At 45.5% G+C, this 16,972-nt stretch overlaps 8 protein-coding genes across 11 annotated transcripts; 2 read left to right on the forward strand and 6 right to left on the reverse strand.

Annotated features, from left to right (window-relative positions):
• Positions 1 to 152: 152 nt before the first annotated feature.
• On the reverse strand, positions 153 to 3,475 carry LOC6606078 (exocyst complex component 1). The gene is made up of 6 exons (XM_002030851.2): positions 2,822 to 3,475; positions 2,536 to 2,763; positions 2,028 to 2,477; positions 1,484 to 1,965; positions 913 to 1,420; positions 153 to 834 (listed from the first exon to the last, which is right to left on the reverse strand). Exons 1-6 carry the CDS (start codon positions 3,473 to 3,475, stop codon positions 487 to 489), a joined length of 2,670 nt encoding a protein of 889 aa, XP_002030887.1. The 3' UTR covers positions 153 to 486.
• A 339-nt stretch (positions 3,476 to 3,814) lies between these two features.
• On the forward strand, positions 3,815 to 4,658 carry LOC6606079. The gene is made up of 4 exons (XM_002030852.2): positions 3,815 to 3,893; positions 3,955 to 4,016; positions 4,285 to 4,454; positions 4,514 to 4,658. Exons 2-4 carry the CDS (start codon positions 3,971 to 3,973, stop codon positions 4,568 to 4,570), a joined length of 273 nt encoding a protein of 90 aa, XP_002030888.1. The 5' UTR covers positions 3,815 to 3,893; positions 3,955 to 3,970; the 3' UTR covers positions 4,571 to 4,658.
• LOC6606080 (DNA-directed RNA polymerase III subunit RPC7-like) lies at positions 4,659 to 5,538 on the reverse strand. The gene is made up of 3 exons (XM_002030853.2): positions 5,298 to 5,538; positions 5,100 to 5,228; positions 4,659 to 5,042 (listed from the first exon to the last, which is right to left on the reverse strand). Exons 1-3 carry the CDS (start codon positions 5,439 to 5,441, stop codon positions 4,683 to 4,685), a joined length of 633 nt encoding a protein of 210 aa, XP_002030889.1. The 5' UTR covers positions 5,442 to 5,538; the 3' UTR covers positions 4,659 to 4,682.
• Positions 5,539 to 5,757: 219 nt separating this feature from the next.
• LOC6606081 (RAB6-interacting golgin) lies at positions 5,758 to 7,199 on the reverse strand. Its single transcript, XM_002030854.2, has 3 exons — positions 7,014 to 7,199; positions 6,230 to 6,929; positions 5,758 to 6,172 (listed from the first exon to the last, which is right to left on the reverse strand). The coding sequence occupies exons 1-3, from the start codon at positions 7,111 to 7,113 to the stop codon at positions 5,956 to 5,958; spliced, it is 1,017 nt and encodes a 338-aa protein (XP_002030890.1). The 5' UTR covers positions 7,114 to 7,199; the 3' UTR covers positions 5,758 to 5,955.
• Positions 7,200 to 7,496: 297 nt separating this feature from the next.
• LOC6606082 (ubiquinone biosynthesis protein COQ4 homolog, mitochondrial) lies at positions 7,497 to 12,068 on the reverse strand. Of its 3 annotated transcripts, none has more exons than XM_032718295.1 (5): positions 11,987 to 12,068; positions 8,489 to 8,715; positions 8,226 to 8,430; positions 7,744 to 7,967; positions 7,497 to 7,672 (listed from the first exon to the last, which is right to left on the reverse strand). In XM_032718295.1, the coding sequence occupies exons 2-5, from the start codon at positions 8,707 to 8,709 to the stop codon at positions 7,516 to 7,518; spliced, it is 807 nt and encodes a 268-aa protein (XP_032574186.1). In that variant the 5' UTR covers positions 8,710 to 8,715; positions 11,987 to 12,068; the 3' UTR covers positions 7,497 to 7,515. The 3 variants fall into 3 exon arrangements, with proteins under 3 accessions (XP_032574186.1, XP_032574187.1, XP_002030891.2); XM_032718296.1 differs by lacking the exon at positions 11,987 to 12,068 and adding an exon at positions 11,866 to 11,938; XM_002030855.2 differs by lacking the exon at positions 11,987 to 12,068 and having other exon boundaries at positions 8,489 to 8,862.
• On the reverse strand, positions 9,983 to 11,638 carry LOC6606083 (UDP-sugar transporter UST74c). The gene has a single exon (XM_032718294.1). The coding sequence runs from the start codon at positions 11,411 to 11,413 to the stop codon at positions 10,292 to 10,294; it is 1,122 nt and encodes a 373-aa protein (XP_032574185.1). The 5' UTR covers positions 11,414 to 11,638; the 3' UTR covers positions 9,983 to 10,291.
• A 263-nt stretch (positions 12,069 to 12,331) lies between the features above and the next one.
• On the forward strand, positions 12,332 to 16,588 carry LOC6606084 (uncharacterized protein DDB_G0286299). 2 transcript variants are annotated; one of them, XM_002030857.2, is made up of 6 exons: positions 12,332 to 12,589; positions 12,641 to 12,785; positions 12,846 to 12,905; positions 14,774 to 14,827; positions 14,967 to 15,961; positions 16,026 to 16,588. In XM_002030857.2, the coding sequence occupies exons 1-6, from the start codon at positions 12,389 to 12,391 to the stop codon at positions 16,275 to 16,277; spliced, it is 1,707 nt and encodes a 568-aa protein (XP_002030893.1). In that variant the 5' UTR covers positions 12,332 to 12,388; the 3' UTR covers positions 16,278 to 16,588. The 2 variants fall into 2 exon arrangements, with proteins under 2 accessions (XP_002030893.1, XP_032574638.1); XM_032718747.1 differs by lacking the exon at positions 12,846 to 12,905.
• On the reverse strand, positions 12,912 to 14,902 carry LOC6606085. The gene has a single exon (XM_002030858.2). The coding sequence runs from the start codon at positions 14,694 to 14,696 to the stop codon at positions 12,981 to 12,983; it is 1,716 nt and encodes a 571-aa protein (XP_002030894.1). The 5' UTR covers positions 14,697 to 14,902; the 3' UTR covers positions 12,912 to 12,980.
• Positions 16,589 to 16,972: the final 384 nt, after the last annotated feature.

The raw sequence follows: 16,972 nt of genomic DNA on the forward strand, positions 1-16,972 counted from the left end.
ATATTTTACGATCAGCTGAAAATATCTGGAGCATAGCTTTTTAAATTAGAGTTATACTATAAAAGATTAAAGACGGAAACTTTGAAACTTCTATCTGTGATTTTTAAAGGCTAACGTATAAAAGATCAAGTCATCAGTAAGACCTCTACAAATTCTACATCTTTATAAATATAATTTAGTTTACTCGCATTCTTGGACAAAAGTTGAGTATTGGCTATTTAATTTTAGCTTACTTATACAATAATCAACTTCAATGGCTAGCTGTTGAAAAGTTCCCTTAAAGGCCTACTCTTCCAGTTAGTCTCGTTGATATTTCTTTACGCGATCCCTCTCTTTTGAACGTTTTGAACTTTCGCAGATCCACATCTGTTTAAATATACGCGCCATATATTTTGCAATCAGCAGAAACAGCGCTTTAAATACTATTGCACTTAAAAATAAAACCCGGTTGAACCGCTGCCTGACTTTCAGATTCCAATCCCTAGATCAGTGGGAGCGCGCTATGTCCGAGAAGAAGGCGAGTATGTCCTGAATGTTGAACTCCAGGTTGATCATGGCGCCGGCGTAGCACTTTTGGATGCGCTCTTCCAGGTAGTTATACTGGGCAATGAACTCCTCCTGCATGGCGTGCCATACCACCTGCAGTAGGTTCTCCTCCTCGCTCAGGTGCTTTTCCACCTTCTTGTAGAGGTTCTCCAGTCCTTTCTTCACCTCTCGCGCAGGATACTGAGCGATCACCTTGCGGAGTTCCTGCTTGGAGAAGGCCATCTGGTAGCTGATCTCCGTTTCCTTGACTCCCTGGGCCACCTTAAGTTGCACGCCTTCGAAGAATTGCTGCAAAGGCAGAATGGAAATGTATGAGATGGCGATCCACTTATCTTTTTTTCTGGAAGGTCATTGACTTTGACTTACATTCAGTTTCTCCAGCGGCCGGCCGAAGTACTGAGTCACATAAGCTTTTAGCGCATCGTTGTAACACTTCTTGGCCTCCTTTTTCAGGGCGTCCAGACCAGGAACCTTAAGCTGGGCTAGCAAAGCGTACATGTGGTGGTAGTTCTCCATGCGCACTACCTGAACTGGTGTCTTGGGATGCTCCTGCGAATGCAGTTGAATGCCCTCAAATATGGCATTCACCAGCTGCAAGTACCACTTCTCCATGTCCGTGCGGCGATCCGATTTGCGAAATATGCCCTCTGCAGTTTGGGCAAAGTTTTCAAAGTTTTCCACATATGGCAGAATGGCTTTCGATCGTTTGTGCAGCTTTGCTTCCCGGATAGACAGTAGTTGGTTCTGCATAAAGCGGTCGAAGCTCCGCTTCACCTGCACCAAGGCGGAAGCGAAGGTCATGCTGAGAAAGGAATGTGTGTCCTGGGCGGACATGACGTGCTGCGTAAGTCGCACAAAAACGTACAGGGAGTAGCTACGTAAAAAAAAATTTGTTGATTAATCCTGCCTAGATCCCATTACTATATTGATATCTTACAAGCTGTCTACACGCTCAAAGCTCTGGATGAAGCTAACCAGCTCTGGTTCTAGGCAACCGAAAAGACCCATCATCAGTTTACGCACATCCTCGTTGATCTGACGGTCAATCCGCTTTTGCGGGACACCATCGGCTGATGGTGAAACCGCTCCTGCTATGATGGACTGCGTCATATCCACCGCCTTCTCCATTTCCAACGTAGTCTGTGTGTTCTTCGTCGTTGGACTGATCACGTCCATTTGGAAAAAGTTGATGCAGAACAGCTGTTCCTGCAGGGCGATGGGTTCCAGCTCAGCTAGAACCTTTTCCAACAGTGCATCAAATCGAATTCGATCCGCTGTCTCCACACCAGGACCCCACTGATCCCTGTTGATTCCCAGTGTGCCATAAGGAATGGTGGAAACTGCGGACTTTCTAGAAGACGTAGACATGTCCAGATCCTCCCGAGAATTCCGTAGTTTCTCCGTCACCTGAATTTTAGCCTATACGATGGTCGAGATTAGTTTAGATTACAATCTATTACATTTCCAAGTTCATATCTTACCAAATTGAAGAAGTTTCTCACATCCCTGTCATAAATCTTGCTCAGCGATGCTGTGTACACACGCATTAGGCCATCGTAGGTCTTCCGATCCATGGCTTTTGTCCAGTGCATTAGCTCAGTATAAGGCGTCAGTTCTCGATGGACGTTGGAATGGTTAGGCAGCGTAAGTTCGGTGCTGGTCACCTGGATGTCTCCTATTTCATTGCCCAGGTGGATGAATAGGTTGTTCATAAACCGACTGACAGTGGCCGAGAACTTTTGTTTCCACTTTTCAAAGCGCTTGCGTTGGTCCTGCACCGCCTCCAAACGCAGCAGAGCGGGATCTATATCGCTATTCATGGCCTGTTGCAGGCACTGAGCAGCTGCAATGGCTGCTTTGCGTCCGTTGGCGGTCTTTAAATCGGGTTCATCCAGAGCCTGCTGCTGGCTGTGCGGCAGGTCCAGTTGACTCTATTAATGTATCAAAATTATTAAACACTCTAAAATTGGGTTAACTAAGAATACGCACTATGACTTTGTTGAGCTCCTTCATTAGCTTGATATTGTTATTGTTGGCAATCTCGATCATGGCATTTTTGCCTCCAATTTTCTCCATGGTTTCCTTGACATGCCCCAGAATGTCCTCGTAGCTGTCAAGACGGTTCTCAAACTTATCCGCCTCGGAGATAGCGTTGTCGATGTGTTCCATCATTTTTAGAACCTTCTGCTCTGAGGCAAGTACACTTTGCATATTGGCCTGCGAGATAAGAAATTATGAGTAATGTGTACACGCTGAACAAGCCCAATTTACTTACCCCATCCAAATCGTGGAGCTCTCGGGAAAGCTGCTCTATGAACTGCTCAGCATCTTTGATGGCGAAGTCGCACTCGGAGAAAAGTTTGCCCAGCTCGTTGGCCTCTTTGTCCGTCAGAGCGGTAAACTCCTGGGCCTCCTCCTCTTCGTCCTCCTCGTCGTCCGTGTGTTGCGTCTTCTGGGCCGCTCTGCCCAATGCCACTTTTTCTGGTGACTTCTCCGACAGCCATGTTGCAGGCACATTCCGGAACTCCGCCCGCTGGCCACGCACGCTTTTTTGGATTTGGCGATTGAGCACCGCCAGAAAGTTTTGGCGCTCGTGAGGGTTAAGGGCGTACCATTTGTACTGCTTCTCCAACTGCAGATCGAACTCATGTGTCTCGAACTGCTCGTTCCGGCCGTCAACCCACTTAATCTCGTCCAGCTGCCAGCTCCGCTTGCGCTTGTACTCGCCCTCGCGCTGCTCCGACTGTTTGATGAGGCACAAAGTGACCACAGGGACCGGTGGCGCCGTGGTGACCACGCAAAGGTAGCACGGCTTTTTGTCCTTCTTCTTGACCACCGTCACCACAGAAAGGAGGCGTTCGCCGGAGGCCAGAAAGAGCTCCTTCTGAAGCGTGTGCTTGATGTTGGCCATGGCGCCAATGGACAGCATGGCTGAGAATGTCTTCGGGAGGCACTGGTCTCGAAAAAAGTCCTTTCAAGAATCAACAACTGGCCAATTGTTTGCACTTGCAATTAGCAATCGCAGAACGCCTCCGCACCAACAGCTGATTTAACAGCGCTTCTGCAGAGGCGTTTACACACTATCGGTTGGGGATGAGCGCATTGTGTGAGTGTTGTTTACGTGGTTAAAAATCACATAGTAAAAATATGTTAAGACTACAGAAACCAATTAAATGTATTAAATCATAATGTTATTTAAACATTTCAGTATGATACATACATTGAGGGTTTCATCGCATCGTAGGTAATAACGAGTATGCAGCCCGTGATCTCATCTCCCACTGTTGGGTAGATATTATTCTATAGCAACACAACGGTCACACTGTTCAACACAAGGTAATCTTCGGGTGAGTTATAATGCGAAAAAAATTTGGCAGGGAAAATAAACCCATATTTACCCATTTCCAGCTACTTTCGAGCAATCATGTTGGTTAAGCACATTGTCAAGCAGGGGCTTCTGCTCAAGAACGGTGAGTTGGAGTGGCCCAACACCCCTTTTCAGCAAAACTGCTAACCTTAAAAATTACATAATGTGGATAAGCAAAGGGAGAATCTTTAAGGAACTGCGAAGGAATGGTTTACCCACCAATCTTCAGAATAGCCATGGATATTATCAGAATTAGCCAAACAAATATCGGAAGAAACTTGGATAAGATCATTGTCCAAGTTGTATTCCGTTGGGATTACCCCTTTTTAAAATAATTCACTTAGATATTCTTCCTTGATCTTTCATTTCAGCTGGCGCTTTGTCGCGTGCCGCTTACCACGGTGGACATGGTCCCCACTCCACCATGAACGATCTGCCCGTGCCCGCTGGAGACTGGAAGGAGCAGCACAGCCAGAAGAACGCCAAGTACAATGCCGCGCTCATCACTGGCATTCTCGTCCTGGCCGGCACTATTGGATTCGTAAGTGGCTGCCATATTTCTTCCATCCTATATCGGTATAATTTAAATACGCTTTGCAGGTGAAATCTTCTGGTGTCATCCACTTCAACTACTACGCACCCAAGAGCCTGGACTAAGCCAGCGTTCCCTTATGTGTAAATTAATCCAACATTTGTGTTAAATAAGCTTAAAGTGGCGACATAGTAAATCACAGATCCGAAAGTATTCAGTTAGATGGTTTTATTTGTCTCAGTATACGGGACCATCGTCCAAGTTGTCGTCCTCATCATTGAAGGCTTCTCCATTATCGAAGTACGTTGCACCGTAGTCGTTGTCCTCGTCCATCTCATCATCCATCGCCGCCTCCGGATCTTCCTCCTCCTGTTCGGAATCGGACTCTTGCTTGTTCTCGTCCTGCTCACCGCCACCTGATTTCAGTTCCTTCTGCTCCAGAACTTTCAGTCTGTCCTCAATGTTTGTCTTCTTGGTCAGCAGCTTCGGCCTTGCATCTGCTCCACGACGTTTTCTACTGGAGATGTTTAGCTCCTGGGGCATGGCTTTGTAGTTAAAATCGGGTTGTGCTGTGAGCTTCATGCGCTCCATGGCTTTCTGGGGGTGTAAAAGCACGATTATAAGCAGCTAATTTAAAATAGCCAGTATTATTACTTCTCGCCAGTCCTTGTGATCGAAGTTTTTAGCGTCCCGACTGGCGGAGATCATGTAATAGGGAGAATCTCGCATTCGGTTCAGAAAGTCCTCCTTCCACAGGAGCTGATAGTTCTGTGTGGCGGTTGCCTATCGAAGTAAAATAGGTAAAAAGTTAATCACTGTTTTATTAACTATAGTAAATGGATTTATACCCACTTCTAGGGTAGTGGGTCTGTTCAAAACTGGCGGAAATGTTGGTGGCGGCGCCGTCTGCACCGGCATATCCTTTGTGCATCCCAGCATGGCCATTTGCTCCGCCGTGAGGGTGCCTGTCTTGCCACCCCTTCCGCGGCCTGCCATTATGAATTTTAAATTTCTTTTAATCTGATTAGAAACACTTATTTCCGATCGTATTGTTTAGCTTGCACGTTTATTTCACTCTTAAAACGATCAGCTGTTGCCGCATTTAATAGTGTTGCCACCTAGTCAAAGTCAAACAATAACACAAGTTAACAATGTTCACTTTTTAATACCCTTATTTTTGTTAAAATCTCAGTTTTAACTACTCAGTGTCCCAAAATATAATTACACTTTAATTTTACACATAACATATACATATTTTATTTGCAATTTGCACTTCATCACTTATGCTATGAACATTAATTACATGCTAATATAAGAGCGCATTTCAGGCGTGTTTTATGTTTACTTTCCCGTACAATATAGCCGATGGAACATAATTTACATACATTTCTTTCCAATTTAAAAAATATAATATTTCAGGAAGCAACGAATTGAAACTTATGGTCAGCTCAAGCGAACAACGACGAATATTAGAATTAAAGATGCTTTGAAGTTTAATTTACATTGGCGCTTAGGGGCTTTGTGGAGTTAAATCAATCGGTTGGCAATCATCGGTTGGCGACAGACCCACTTTCTGCATCAATTCAGTGAGCTTCTGCGCTTTGCGGTCCTCGTTGTGGGCAATTACTGTGCATAGATGCTCGGTGAGCAGCTCCTTCTTTTCGGATGCATTATGCAGCTCTATCTTGGCCCGCAAGAACTGAGCCTCGATCTTAACGTATTGTTTTCTGTGGAACAAAAATATTAATAAGGGAAATATACAAGTATTTGGCTTCACCACTCACTCTACATTGGCAAAATGTATGCAGGCATTGTCGATCTGCTTCCTTAGCAGGGCTACGTCCACGGCCAGATCACTTTCCAGCTTGGACAGCTCGTGGCGGATCTCCTCGATCTTTCGCGATTCCGCCGCCGTCTTCTGAGTGTGCTGCTCGATGGCCTGGTAGAGCATTTGCTTCTTCTGCTTGTTCTGCTCCTCGATCATGCGACGATGCTGTTCGAAGTCCTTCAGGGAAATGCCCTTGAAAGGTGAGTCTGTGTTGAGGCGCTCCCGCGACGAGGTGTCCTCTGTACTCGGCAGGATGTTGCCATCATCGGTGGAGCTAGTTGTCTGGCTGTCACCGCCGCTGATCTTCAGAATCGAACTGTCGTCGGTGGACGTTGTTTCAGCATCTGCATACGTGGCGGGCGGTTGCTTATCTCTAGCTGTAGCAGTTCCATGGTAGAGTGCCTCTATTAATGAATCGGAGAGTGGGTGGTCCAAATTCAGCGATCCGTTCGCTACGTCATCCTCCGCCGCGGGAGTGGGAGCCGGTAGCTTCTCCGTGGGAGTCGTCGTTCCCGATTTGGTCTTCTTCGCCACATCCGGTTTTTGTATGGGTTGCTGTGGCTGCTGCAGCTGTTGCTTCCGTAACTGATCCGCTTGCCGGAAGATCTTATCGGGCATACGCCGAATGCCGGGTTGATTTCGGAGCGCCTGCTTCGCTGCTCACGCACACATGGGCAAAGGTTTTTATTATAAACAGATAATTGTTTACACGCTTTGGGGTTCATGCTCAGTGATCTAACCTGCTTCCAGACTCGCAGGCCTTTTGCCCACACCGCCCTCCTTCACGCCCGTTATCTTGAGGATCTCGTCGTGGCTGAAACCATTGAATTTCTCAGTCATGGTGATTAACTTAGGGATAATTAGCCATTAAGAAGACGATCGACCGAAAAACATAACAACACATCAGCAAATGCAAACAGAACGAGTGGAGTTGCCACGTCGGGTTAGGTTTCGATGCGATCATTCACGGAGATGGACTGTTCTCACTGTGCTCAAGTTCTAACATAAAAAAAATATCAAGTTTTTGCTTACGATCTTTAAATTATTTCGGCAAATTGCATCAGCTTTCTATTTATTGCCATAATCAAATAATAGTTATATTGGTAAGTGGAAACATCCAGAATCAGTTCGACGTTACACAACGTTGCCAGATCACAATTCTACGATCGCGATAGTACTACTCGATAGCCGCAATCGATAAGTTCAAAAATTTAAAAACGGGCTTAAAAATAAACATCCTTATTAAGCTTTATTCAGCACAGTAATTCCCAATTCGGAGCGCAGCTCGTGGATGTTCTGCTCCCAGCGCTTCTCCCAATAGACGGGCATCAAGGGCTTGGCCCGCTTGCCGTTCTCCAGGGCCCACGGCAAGTAATGCTTCAAGTACGCACGCCGCTGCCTAAGTAGACGAGAAAATAAACAAACGCGTGAATGGAGGTATAATTAAAGAGCCCAGTTCACTGAACTCACTTGGGACGTAGGCGAACTGCTCCGAACACCGCACCACCGTAGCACATGGGCAGACCCGTGTTCAGAGCCTCCACCCACTTGACGGCCACCTCGCCCAGCATATTGGTGGGCATGTCCAGCACCGTGTGGATCAGGTCGTGGCATTCGCGATACCGCGTCATCAAGTAGGCCAACTTCGGGTCCTCCAGAAACCGCACGGCCATGCGACTGTCCGGCGTGACTTGCTGAAAGTGGATTACCAAAATTATACTTGAATCGATGGACAGAAGCAATTATTATACCATCTATCTAAATATTTCTTTTATATGCAATATATGAGACAATAATTTTTAATATTTTCAATTGCTAGTTACCAATTTCAAATTCGACCTATTGTCATGACATTCACTGTCCAAATTCACTTAGGAATGTCTTTGAACCAGATTTTTGTACGTGTTATGGTTACTAAGGTTTGTTCCTACCGGTTTCTTCGAACCACTTACATTATCTTTCAGAAACTTTACGTAAGCGGCTCCAAAGGTATCCGGTGGCAAAGTTTCCAGGTACTTGAAGTCAATGGTGCTGGTGTGGATGCGCGGCTTATCAGCCATGATGCGCTGACCCTCCTCGCTGGCCTGCATGGTGTCCAAAATAGTCCATAGAGCATCCTCTCCAGTCGTCTCACCCAAACAGGCGATCATGTCATGTCTTCATAATAGTAAATAAGAGTTTTAGGAGGTTTTTTCAATTTAATCAGATGCCCTACCGCCTTGGATTCAAGAGCGCAGCAATGGAGGATCCGGCCCCCAGGAACAGCCGCTGGAAAGGCGATATCTCGATTCGCTCCTTGAGGTACTGACGCTCGAAGGCATCCAGAGGCTCCGCCTCGGGTGCTTCTGTGGTCACCGCTTGGCTATTAACTTGGGCTAAGTGAAGGCCTCGCCGCAGGGCCAGCGGCTTTTGGAGACGCAAACAGCGTTGCATCATGATGATCTGTGGATTCATAGAGGAGATATGGGGAGGTGCACCCGGTGGTGACCTTATCAGCACGATCGTCGTCATCATCATCATTATTATTATTATCATGATCATCAGCATCGCACACAAACATGACCCTGACTACCTGTCTTCGGTTAAAGCTGGTCTCTCGAGCCATACGTACGTATGTACGTGCCCACTTTCAATAGCGGCGAATATGAGCAAACAATTTGTCCATAATGTGGGTACGCAGACGGGGCTGATGCTGACTAACAATTTACCTCACCGCACGGCTAAGTCTGTGCAAACCTGTTTCGGCTTCCTCATTACCTGTCCCCACTCCAAATCCCTCACTCCACCACCGCCCATCAATATTGCGGGCTCCCAAAATAACCCAAACAAAGTGCTGCCGGGGCACTGGCACCTCATTCTGCGGCTTTATGCCCGATTCAATGTCGTCATTGTTGTTTCTTTGGATAAATGGGTAGTCACTATTTAAGAGATAAGTTATGTTTAGCCAGAGTTACTATTTAAAAGATAAGTTAAGTTTAGCAACAGCTAAACAGCAATACGAAACATCTCTGTGGGTTATTTAAAGCTTCATCTTTTGATAAGGAACTGGGCAGTTACCAACTAAAATTCAATTCTAGGAAAATAGATAACCATCTTAAAGCATACATACATATTACGCTAAAACTAAACAGTTTCAGCCGCGCAAATTTATTTACTTTTCAGAGATAGAAAAAGATTCTTCAGCACTCCAATCTAAACAAAAGTCTTTTGAGGCAATTACCAAATGAAACGGAAAATAACACAGCCCAAAAATCGGAAGGCGTGCTAATCTGAATAATACTATTACCACTCGCAATCACGTTATTGTCTGATAATATTGTTGTTTTTTTTTTTTATTCAACATAAAATAACCAAAAATTTGATAAAGAGTAACCAGTAATCGAGTAATCTATCAAAGGCGTTCTACATAGTGATGTTGAGTGATGACGCTGCTGGATTGTCCGGCACTGCAGTACTTTGTTTTGTAGCAATCTCGAGGCGCCGCCAACGTGTTTGCCCAGAAGAGATAAACAACCGATTAAGCACAAGTAATTGGCAAATCCCACAACGTAGTTCCAGACATTACTTATTTTACACAAAAAAGTAATTAGAAAAGCACATGTGAGAGAGCAAGATGTCTGCTTAATTTGCAACGTCCAAGTTGCTGGCCTTATCGGAGCAGGCAATCTTATCAATAATGACCCAAAATGGAACAGAAGACGAAACCCAATTGGTTATCTGGCCCACCCATTCCGTAGGAGGAGGAGTGGAAGTCTGTATATTTCTATTTCTTATGACACTTTCGATGCAGGAAACAGTTGCATGCAGACAAATGTACAAAGTGATTAAAATTATATAATTGCTAAATTACACTCTTTAAGAAACATAGCTAGATATATGTACAGAGACGATGCGCTGTGTGGTTGTAGGAAATCGAATACGAACGTTGTCGCGAATCGCAGATCGCAACTGAAGTACGCAGTACGGTATACACTAAACATATCGTATGGCTTTGGCTTGAGTTTGAGCTAAGACGAAGCTAGACATTCTCGCCGCGGGTGCTGGGTAAGTGGTCCTGCTTATCGGGCGCCCGCTTCCGCCGAAAAGTGACGTACGTGTAGAGCAGACTAGCCAGCACGCTGATGTTGATCCCAATACAGTTGAGCCACGAGAAGACGTAGTCGCCGCCAATGAACATGCCCAGATATGTTACGCAGATGTTTTTCAGGCAGCCCACAATGGTGGTGGTCAGCGCCGAGTTGAACTGCGTGCACAGGATGGTGCTGTACGATAGGATGAATCCCATAACGCAACTGAGCAGGAACTGCAGCACAAACACTAAGTCATTCCATTGTCCAAAGTTCAGCGCCTGATCCAGATCCCCTGTAACATAGTTGAGAGCAAGGGCAGGCAGAAACATAAACAGCGAGTTGTAGTACATCAGGCCGTACTTTCCGATCTCCGAGGTGTCAAGTTTTTTCTTCACATACACGCCATTCGAGGCGGTCAAGGCGTTAGTGATCATCACATAGATGTAGCCCCTCATGTTGAAGGACAGATCATCAGAGGCGGCCAGTAGCGCCCCACCGATCATTGCGTACACGCTGACCTGAACCGCATTCGAAGGTCGCAGTCCGAGGATCTTGAGCTCCAGCAGCATGGTCATCAAGATGGAGAAGCGTCGTAGGGCCGCGAACATGGGCAGACTCAGGGTCTTTGTACCGCCCAGTCCAAACATCATGTTTCCCAGAAATATCAGTGGCAGCGGAAAGATCTTGGCGAAGGTATTCCTCTGCAGAGGGGGAAAGTTCACCAATTTCAGGCGCTTGCCCATGCCCAGGACCACAATGCTAGCAGTAAGTTGGCCGAGGCTGAGGAACAGGAACGAGGGGAAGTGGTAGGAGGTCAGCACCGTCTTGTTTACCACCGTAATCATGAAGGAGGACAAGCCATAGAACAAGGCGCTCCCGATCTTCTTGACGAACAACGCCGAGTCCTCGCGTTCCCGGTGGCTCAACTCCTTCGAACCGGATCCATTGAGCAGCGATGCCCGATCCGCCGATCCGCCCATCTTCTCCTCCTGCTCCCTGTTTCCGACATCGCTCTCCGCCAGGAGCGGCTGCAAGTCCAGTGTAGTGTTGCCGCCGCGCGACATACTCATCGTATTTGCGGGAGTGCTGGTAGTTGAATTAAATCACTTTCGTCACTATCGTTCGTTCGGCGGCGACTATCTTGCGGCGCGCACATTTGCTCACTTTTTTCGGGGCCACTTTGGGGCCGGGGAGGAAGCGTTCCCACAGCACATTAACGAGTATTTGCTATTTTTACCGACGCGAAATCGCAGCCATTCTTCCCGGAACATATGTTCAGTGTGGCAGCAGCAGAGTTGTCAAAAAACGCTACGCAAACGAAATACCCTAAATGTGCCACACTGTTACTTAACAGCTCGTGTTACTTTTCTAGCGGCATGTCAATGAAAAAGTATATAGGATTTGCTAAATATATATTGAACTAATGTATTTAAATGTAACTTACACTAGTACCAGAATCCTATTAATAAGACCCAAACACTAAAATTATGCCATAAGTATTATTTTTCACGTAATAACTCACCAACGGATTTCACAAGATGTCTACGACAAGAAACTATTTGCTTATATGAAATTGCTATCACCGCTGTCTGTAAGCACTTTTACACTGATGGATTACAAGCCCAATTAATGAATAAACTTACCGTATAAATTTTAAGACATCTAACACTCCACAAATTAATTCAACCTACACCGCTTGATAATCAGCTGTTCTGTATGAAAAACAATAACACTGTTAACAACAGCGCACAGTGGCTAACATAGTCCGAAAGGCAATGTTGTGGAGTAACAAGAACAAAATTAATATTTTCAATTATTGATTCTATGTGCCATTCCCTAGTATATGAAGTAATTTTTATTGTATAAATTTTCATAATAATGCGCTTTTTTGTCTTTGTTTTGAATATTAAAATAAAGCCATCCTCATTAATCCCACAAAATTGTTGCCTTCGTCCCACTGTGCACAAGGCATATAAATAGTAGTGGCAACGCTGCCCGAAAGACCGAAATTGTTTGGTTTTTATTTTAACAACAAATTGGATAAAATGAGTGGCTTAAAGGCGAAAAAGTCCAGCAAGGGCGACCAAATCCCCAAGCCCATTAGCATTAAAAAGGAGAAAATGGAGGAGGACCGGAAGCTGCATCCCATGTCCCATTACATAGACGACCGCCTGGAACTGGTGAAACAGATTTTTGGGACCTTAAAACCGAAAACTATTTTGAACCTAGCTCCAGAGTTTCTAAAGGTGTGTTAAAAATCTTCATATGAAATGCAATTAATCAATACTTTTACGCAGAAAACGCCACTAGACGAAATCGAGGAACTTTGTCTAGAGGAGTTACTCTGCTTGTCTACGAAGCGCCTAAAATCCATAATAGAAAACACCAAATGTCCCACAGACACTGAAAGCTCCGAAGACTCCGATGTGGAGCACAAAGAAGGTAGGTTGAATCACTTTCTTGCCCTATAAACCCACCATTCATTGTTAAGTCTCATTTAAGAACACATCTCGCTAGAGGAGATATCCTCTGACAGCGACATCGGTCAGGAATCCCGAAAGAGTGAGTTTTTGGCTTGAGATACATTTAATTTAGAGTTAATTATCTGTGTAATCTGCACAACTGCACGCCGTAAAGTTATCCACCGTACTTAAACTTCTCGCAGGCAAAGAGTGGCGACACGTAGAATGCCCGCAATATGCAAATATCCTCTCCTATGCCGATGACCACGTTATCCTTATCCTCTTTGCCCACCTTCAGGGTAACGACAAAGTCTCCAACCTCCAAGCAGCCCTTCTTCCTCATAAAGTCAACTCCAAACTCAATAGGACTGTAGCTGCACTCGTTAAGATCCTTAGTGTAAAGAACAGGGTGCATGTTACGGCGCAAATGAAGCGCACGAGCGAGCTCAACCTTGCAGGTAATGGTTTCCGCATCATCTGTCTCCTCCAGCGGCACCATTACATATACTGGGCAATAGATCTCAATGCGCGAAAGGGCCACACTGGCGGTCTCGCAAGTGGTGAACAAAAATATGGCTTGACACTCAATTGAGCTAATTGTGCGGATTATAAAATTCACTATGGTCTGATATGAGGTTAGGATGCTCTTCAGTACCATCTTATTCTGGACCGCGCCAACACGATAATCTTTTATGGGCATCAGCTTTTTGACTATCAGCGGATATTTGTTGCACCATGGACTTTTTTGGATGTGAATAGCGTCGACCTTCCAGAGGAAATCGTGCAACTCAAATCGCTTAAAATCGCTGCAACGCTCCAGCGGAACCGTGCCAATTACTGGTTTCTTCTGGCACTGCGAAATGGGAAGCACGTCCTCCATAATGTAGTTATATACGCAACAGTTTACGTTGAACATGTCCGGTATCCAAATGTAGTCCACCAGCTTTATGATGCCTAGCAAATCAAGCATGTTGCTCCGCACATACTCGAAATCTATCATTCCGATCAACTTTAGGTTGAAATCGGAGTTCAAGGTCTGCCGCACGGCACGCAGAAAGCTCTTGCATCGTATCTTGGGCAGAACCACATAGTTGGCATTCAAAGACGCGGCCATCTCAAGGTCCTTCATGTACAGATCGGGATATAGGTCCGGATCCAGAGCGTGGCACTGTCTAGGAAGCTCTATAAAGTCGTAAGAGGCTACCAGACCGGCATCTATGATCATCACGGTTAGTGCTTCCCGCAGGGTCTTCACCACCTTACCCCTAACTTCACGTCCGATCAGCACCATATCGCCCAACTGAACGGAGGCGAGATAACACCGCAGATTGATCACGTACACTATTTCCTTAAAGCCTTTGTAGCGGTAAGACTCATCCGTGGTGAGTGTGACCACTCCACCTCGTGCCAGCATCACGGTGCAGTTGTTCCGCAGCCTGCCAACGCGACAGCACTCGCCGTTAATCTCCAGAGCCAGGCCAGTTATCAGACGTAGTTCCCTTTCTGCAGAATGCGCCGAAATGGCAATGTTCATGGTGTCCAAAATGGCTTTCAGTTCATCGGGCTTATTGCCCACCGTGTCCACGTGAAAGGTGTAGGTTCCATTTTCCAGCATACGTCGCAGCTCGTCGTGAGTGGTTTCCGTCACCAGCTTGGCCACAAGACCCAAATGGTAGTATCGCTTCCGCTTTCGCCGTCTGGCGTGCTTCTCGTGAGCCTCGCATGCCGCTTTAAAATCCTTTAAACGCTGCTCCAGGTCATGTTGTCCATTAAGACGCACCGTAAACTTCTCCAGACGATTCTCGTCGTCCGGCTGCTCCTCCTCCTCCCCCTGATCCTCACCTGTCTGACTGTCTAATTGCGGCGTTACCTCTTTCTGGTTAATCGGCATCCTGGCGTGCAGTTAATTTAAGTATACTTTAATCACAATTTGTAATGCAATCTGTGTCAATCTTGTCTGATTTTCAGCCAAGAAGAAGATCAGATCCAAGAAAACGAATAATGGGAATGAAAACAAAGAGTGTGAGTACAAACTTTACGAATGAATGTATAAAAACTAAACGAAATCGACCGAATGTATGATAACAACAGCCATCTGAGACTGTGCGCCCGTTTGACTGCAAATTTGCTAAGGTTACTAAGGTATTCTTTTCTCCCACAGCGGGCGGTCAAATGAGCGTGCTGGAACTGTTGGAACTTCAGGCGCGTGCCAGGGCCATCCGCTCCCAACTGGCAATGGAGCCAATCACCAAAATAGAGGTCAAGTCGGATGATGATATTGACGAGCTACCAGTGAAAAAGGTACAGAGAAAGGAAAAGGAAAAACGTAGCCCTAAAAAGACGGATTCGGGCAAGCGCAAATCGCAGGAATCAGCTAGAGCAACACCTAATTCCCAGCCAGATAGCAGTAGCAAGGAGCAGGAAGCGCCCCGGAAAAGGATCAAGATCAAGAGAAACTATAGGCAGACTTCAAAGTCGCCAGAAAAGGAACGTAAACCTCCAACATCTGCTCCCGAAACATTGGTTGCATCTAACGATTTAAACAAACTGCCACGATCCAAATCACGTTCAGCCTCACCAGATGTGATAACTATACAAACGGAACCCGAAACACTGCTGATCAGCGACAGTACGGATGATGAGACCACCAAAAAGAAGACGATTGAAACAACAACAACTAAGCAAGTCGACTCGGACCCACCAGCCCCAGTCGTTGAGAGCGAGCCAGAGGAGGGAGAAGTGCGCGATGAACCCGAAGAGCCTGCCAAGGTAGTTGAGCCAGCCAATCCAGAAGAGCCAACCGAGTCAGAAGCAGCAGTTATCGGATCGGATAGGTCTGATAAGCAAGATAAAACAGGGGATAAGGAAAAACCCTCGGAAGAAGCTCACCCAGCTAATCCCCCTGCAGAGCCAAAGAAGCCGATTGCAGCCGAACCAACTGCCCTTGACGACGAAGATCAAAACGACGACGTCATTTCAATAGGTGGGGATCTAGAAATGATTGAGGAAATGACGAAGGATGACGATTCATCTTGGGTGAGCATTAAGAGCGAGAAAAAGGAGAAGATGCAGGATCCTGAGGAACTGGACAACGATGTCATATCCCTGGGCACAAGCGAGGACGAACGCGATAAACTACAACAGGGAGACTCCGAGGTATTTTTAAATGCTCCTCAAAACAGTCACTTTTTTATCAATAGAATAATCCTTTTGTTTGCAGTCCTGGCGTTCACGCTACATGAAGAGTTCCAAGGTCAGCCAAGTGCTGGCCGAATCGCGTTTGGGAAAACGCGTCCGCGATAAGCTCAAGAAATCGAAGCGCAGCAAAGTCACCGCCAGGGAGGAGCAGGCCAAGGTTGAAAAGCCGGACTCATTTACTTCCAAGCATGAAGACGGATCCATAGAGCAATACCAGGAGCTTTTGCAGCACCGACAGCGTAAAACTTCAAACAGTAGCAAGGGGGATACATAAGTTTAGCCGCTAAGGGCGGGATTTATTGAAAAGTCGCGTACTGACGCACGGCCCTAGTTTATATGGCATATAAAAAGTCAAATAAAAATCCTCTGTCCTCGGGGGCGATAGGCAACAAAAAATTTGAATATATCGTGCTAAGCGGATATTTAATTTCTTATTCGCCTTTTCAATACTCTATTCGTGTAGCGCTGAGTTGTTGTTTTTTATAAATATAATTTTTTAAGTCAGGCTTTTTAGTTTTGTGTAACAAACCGTGTAAAGGGTACAAAATTTTTAGTAACATTGCAAAATATAATCTGTGTAACGCAGTTTTTGGATTTACTATTTATTTAAAATTGAATACATATATTTTATTTAATTTATTTATTTTTTATGAATTCAATTCGTCGACTTGTTTATTTGTAGTTTTCAGCTATGTTTTGTAATTTAAAAGAAAATGCGATAACTGTGCTTTTTTGTTTAAGGAGATTTTGCGTCGGCCGAGCAGCCTGGAATAGGCAGTTAAACGAGCCGCACGCAAGTTACGCCTGTGCATTGATATTATTTGTCATAAACAAGCTGAAAAATCATTAGGTACGCATTTGAATGGAAGGGTTTTGGTTTAACCCAGTTTCTGCTCCCCACCCGGTTTTCTATACATATAAGGATTCAGCTCCACCCGCCACTTTATCATCGACTTTGCTCGATTTCTA

Source organism: Drosophila sechellia, chromosome 3L (genome assembly GCF_004382195.2).
Source record: "Drosophila sechellia strain sech25 chromosome 3L, ASM438219v1, whole genome shotgun sequence".
Taxonomy (NCBI): Eukaryota; Metazoa; Arthropoda; class Insecta; order Diptera; family Drosophilidae; genus Drosophila; species Drosophila sechellia.

Excerpts from the sequence above, each read along its gene's own strand:
- LOC6606085 (XM_002030858.2), bottom strand. The coding sequence starts at position 14,696 with ATGCCGATTAACCAGAAAGAGGTAACGCCGCAATTAGACAGTCAGACA.
- LOC6606082 (XM_002030855.2), bottom strand. The coding sequence starts at position 8,820 with ATGCTGATGATCATGATAATAATAATAATGATGATGATGACGACGATC. Across the intron at positions 7,968-8,225 it reads TAAAGTTTCTGAAAGATAAT|CAAGTCACGCCGGACAGTCG; the intron begins GTAAGTGGTTCG and ends ATCCACTTTCAG. Across the intron at positions 7,673-7,743 it reads GCAGTTCGCCTACGTCCCAA|GCAGCGGCGTGCGTACTTGA; the intron begins GTGAGTTCAGTG and ends TCGTCTACTTAG.
- LOC6606078 (XM_002030851.2), bottom strand. The coding sequence starts at position 3,475 with ATGCTGTCCATTGGCGCCATGGCCAACATCAAGCACACGCTTCAGAAG. Across the intron at positions 2,478-2,535 it reads AGGAGCTCAACAAAGTCATA|AGTCAACTGGACCTGCCGCA; the intron begins GTGCGTATTCTT and ends ATACATTAATAG. Across the intron at positions 835-912 it reads GGCCGCTGGAGAAACTGAAT|CAATTCTTCGAAGGCGTGCA; the intron begins GTAAGTCAAAGT and ends CTGCCTTTGCAG.
- LOC6606080 (XM_002030853.2), bottom strand. The coding sequence starts at position 5,441 with ATGGCAGGCCGCGGAAGGGGTGGCAAGACAGGCACCCTCACGGCGGAG. Across the intron at positions 5,229-5,297 it reads ACAGACCCACTACCCTAGAA|GCAACCGCCACACAGAACTA; the intron begins GTGGGTATAAAT and ends TTACTTCGATAG. Across the intron at positions 5,043-5,099 it reads ATCACAAGGACTGGCGAGAA|AAAGCCATGGAGCGCATGAA; the intron begins GTAATAATACTG and ends TTACACCCCCAG.
- LOC6606083 (XM_032718294.1), bottom strand. The coding sequence starts at position 11,413 with ATGAGTATGTCGCGCGGCGGCAACACTACACTGGACTTGCAGCCGCTC.
- LOC6606081 (XM_002030854.2), bottom strand. The coding sequence starts at position 7,113 with ATGACTGAGAAATTCAATGGTTTCAGCCACGACGAGATCCTCAAGATA. Across the intron at positions 6,930-7,013 it reads GCCTGCGAGTCTGGAAGCAG|CGAAGCAGGCGCTCCGAAAT; the intron begins GTTAGATCACTG and ends GTGCGTGAGCAG. Across the intron at positions 6,173-6,229 it reads ATACATTTTGCCAATGTAGA|AAAACAATACGTTAAGATCG; the intron begins GTGAGTGGTGAA and ends TTTGTTCCACAG.
- LOC6606084 (XM_002030857.2), top strand. The coding sequence starts at position 12,389 with ATGAGTGGCTTAAAGGCGAAAAAGTCCAGCAAGGGCGACCAAATCCCC. Across the intron at positions 12,906-14,773 it reads CGGTCAGGAATCCCGAAAGA|CCAAGAAGAAGATCAGATCC; the intron begins GTGAGTTTTTGG and ends TCTGATTTTCAG. Across the intron at positions 14,828-14,966 it reads TGGGAATGAAAACAAAGAGT|CGGGCGGTCAAATGAGCGTG; the intron begins GTGAGTACAAAC and ends TTTCTCCCACAG.
- LOC6606079 (XM_002030852.2), top strand. The coding sequence starts at position 3,971 with ATGTTGGTTAAGCACATTGTCAAGCAGGGGCTTCTGCTCAAGAACG. Across the intron at positions 4,017-4,284 it reads GGGGCTTCTGCTCAAGAACG|CTGGCGCTTTGTCGCGTGCC; the intron begins GTGAGTTGGAGT and ends CTTTCATTTCAG. Across the intron at positions 4,455-4,513 it reads TGGCCGGCACTATTGGATTC|GTGAAATCTTCTGGTGTCAT; the intron begins GTAAGTGGCTGC and ends TACGCTTTGCAG.